The sequence below is a fragment of the Trichechus manatus genome, unplaced genomic scaffold (assembly GCF_000243295.1).
Source record: "Trichechus manatus latirostris isolate Lorelei unplaced genomic scaffold, TriManLat1.0 scaffold00054, whole genome shotgun sequence".
Classification (NCBI taxonomy): Eukaryota; Metazoa; Chordata; class Mammalia; order Sirenia; family Trichechidae; genus Trichechus; species Trichechus manatus.
The window spans coordinates 15,700-17,801 of NW_004443990.1; the positions used below are offsets into that span (position 1 = coordinate 15,700).

The 2,102-nt window shown below is 37.3% G+C and overlaps 1 protein-coding gene across 1 annotated transcript in view; it reads left to right on the forward strand.

Annotated features, from left to right (window-relative positions):
- The window catches only part of HEATR6 (HEAT repeat containing 6), a gene marked incomplete at its 3' end in the record, with an annotated part of 35,157 nt that overhangs the window by 14,627 nt on the left and 18,428 nt on the right, over positions 1-2,102 (forward strand). The window contains exon 7 of the mRNA XM_023732836.1: positions 5-104. Coding sequence (XP_023588604.1) covers positions 5-104 — 100 coding nt within the window. The remainder of the gene's footprint in view (positions 1-4; positions 105-2,102) is intronic.

The following is a 2,102-nucleotide window of genomic DNA, read 5'->3' on the forward strand; positions in this document are numbered from 1 at the left end:
TTCTTTATGGCTACTGGTCTGCCTTTGTTCCCGATACACCTGAACTCGGAAGCCCACAGTCTGTGTCCTTGATGACTCTTACATTAAAGGATCCTTCTCCAAAGGTAAGAACTTTTAAGCTTTACAATAAGAAGAAAAAATTTACAAATCTTCTTTTTTTTTTCCTCTGCCCAATCTGAGTTTATCTGAACACTGCTCTTATTGATATTAACCCAAGTCCTTACTTGAGAACACTGGACAGACAGGAGGATAGGAAAGGAGCTTATAATGAACGGGGAGGCATATGCTACAAATCACATTGAGGTGGCCTCCTGCCCTAGGGCTTGCTGACGGCCTGAACACACTGAGTTATAACTGAAGCAACTGTGCTTCTCCTCCTTTTATGAAAATGTTGATTTTTGAAGTGTTGTTTATAATAGCAAAAAGTCAGAAATGGTTTAAACAACTTAGTGGAATATCACGGCACATAGTAGTTAGGAAGGATCTGTAAGTCTTCGAAAAATACTTATAATGTTTTGTGAAAACACAGGATATAGAATTGTACTTACAGTATGATCACAGCTATGATTTTTTTTCCTTTCAACTTTTCTGTGTTTTTCAGATCACATGTAATGTTTACATATTTTCATGAGAGAAACTTATTTTTAAAAAAAGATGACAGAGAAGTGAGTTGGCAGTTGTGGATAGCTACAGCAAGATATCCCATATTTGCCTCTTCTTGGATATGTTAACTCCTCTCTGAAAGTTAGCCTCTTAAGTAAGGAAAAGATCTGCTACTTAGGTACTCTTTACAATAATGAGCATAGAAAGTCATGCTGAATGGCATCTGGAGTCTTCAGGTAACCAACTGCCCTCTCAAAGTGAATAGTTTGAATTAGGCGAGTAGTATTCCTTTTGTATTTTTAAGGTATTCCCTTTTAGAAAAAAAGTAATACTTCACACTGCATAGGAACTGCCTATGATCGTCTCCTTGAATAGCTAATTACTGCAGAAGAAAATTTCTAGATAACCCTTCATGGTGAAGGAAGATAAGTTAGCCCAATTTATACACCAGAATGCCTTGTAGAGCATTTCAAGTGCTGAGTACGTTGGAAAAGCTCAGTATCCTAAGTAGTTAAACCAACAGAAATGTTTCATATAGACTGAATCAGTATGAAATAAGAACCTGGGAGAAAAATGGAAACTGAGTGGTGGTAATTAAATTAGCGTAATGAAGCCATTGTAGTAATTGAGAGGAAAACTACTATAAAGTAGTTTACTTGAAGACCCACAAGCTGGGGGCCACTGCTGGCAGTGGCCAAGGAGATGGTGCCGTGGAGCAAGTAGCAACCCAAGTTACCACCACACCGCACCTACCCAGACTGACGGGATGTGGAACACAGGGGTTTGGGGTATGAATACAGAGAGGTTATAAGGTCGTATCTTAGGAAACTAGACTGAAATACTTTTTATATCTTTATATTCTTTAAGTGTTTGCATTTGACTTAAAGTGCCATGAGAAATTTTGCATATTACAAGGTAGTCGTATCCATCTCCTTGATTTGGGTACCTTTTAAAAATGTTTTGCTGTAAAATTAGACTGGACTAGGGCATAAAATGATACTCATGAGGAATGTGCTTCTTAGCTCAAGTAGATACATGAGACTAAACGGGCAGCTCCTGTCTGGAGGTGAGATGACAAGGCAGAGAGGATCACGAAGTCGGGTGGAAAGGAGGAATGTGCTGTTGCAGTATTGGGAGAGCAATTAGGGTCACATGACAGTGTATGTATAGATTTTTGTATGAGAAACTAACTTGAATTGTAAACTTTCGCTTAAAGTACAACAATCAAATAAAATGTTTTACTTCACTGAATGCAAGAACTGTGATAAAAAGAAAGATACAGAATTTCCTTTTGGAGATGTCCTAGACACAGCATAAAAGCCACATGAAGTTTCTATTGAAATGGTAAAACCAGTCGTAATTCTTAGAGAGGATTAAAAAAAAAAGAGAAAAGAAATTATTGAAATCAGCCAGTTCAATTTAATAGCAAGTGGAATGATTGTACTTAACAGATTTTTCCCCTATATTAGTTTAAAACCAAACCTGTTGCCATTGAGTCA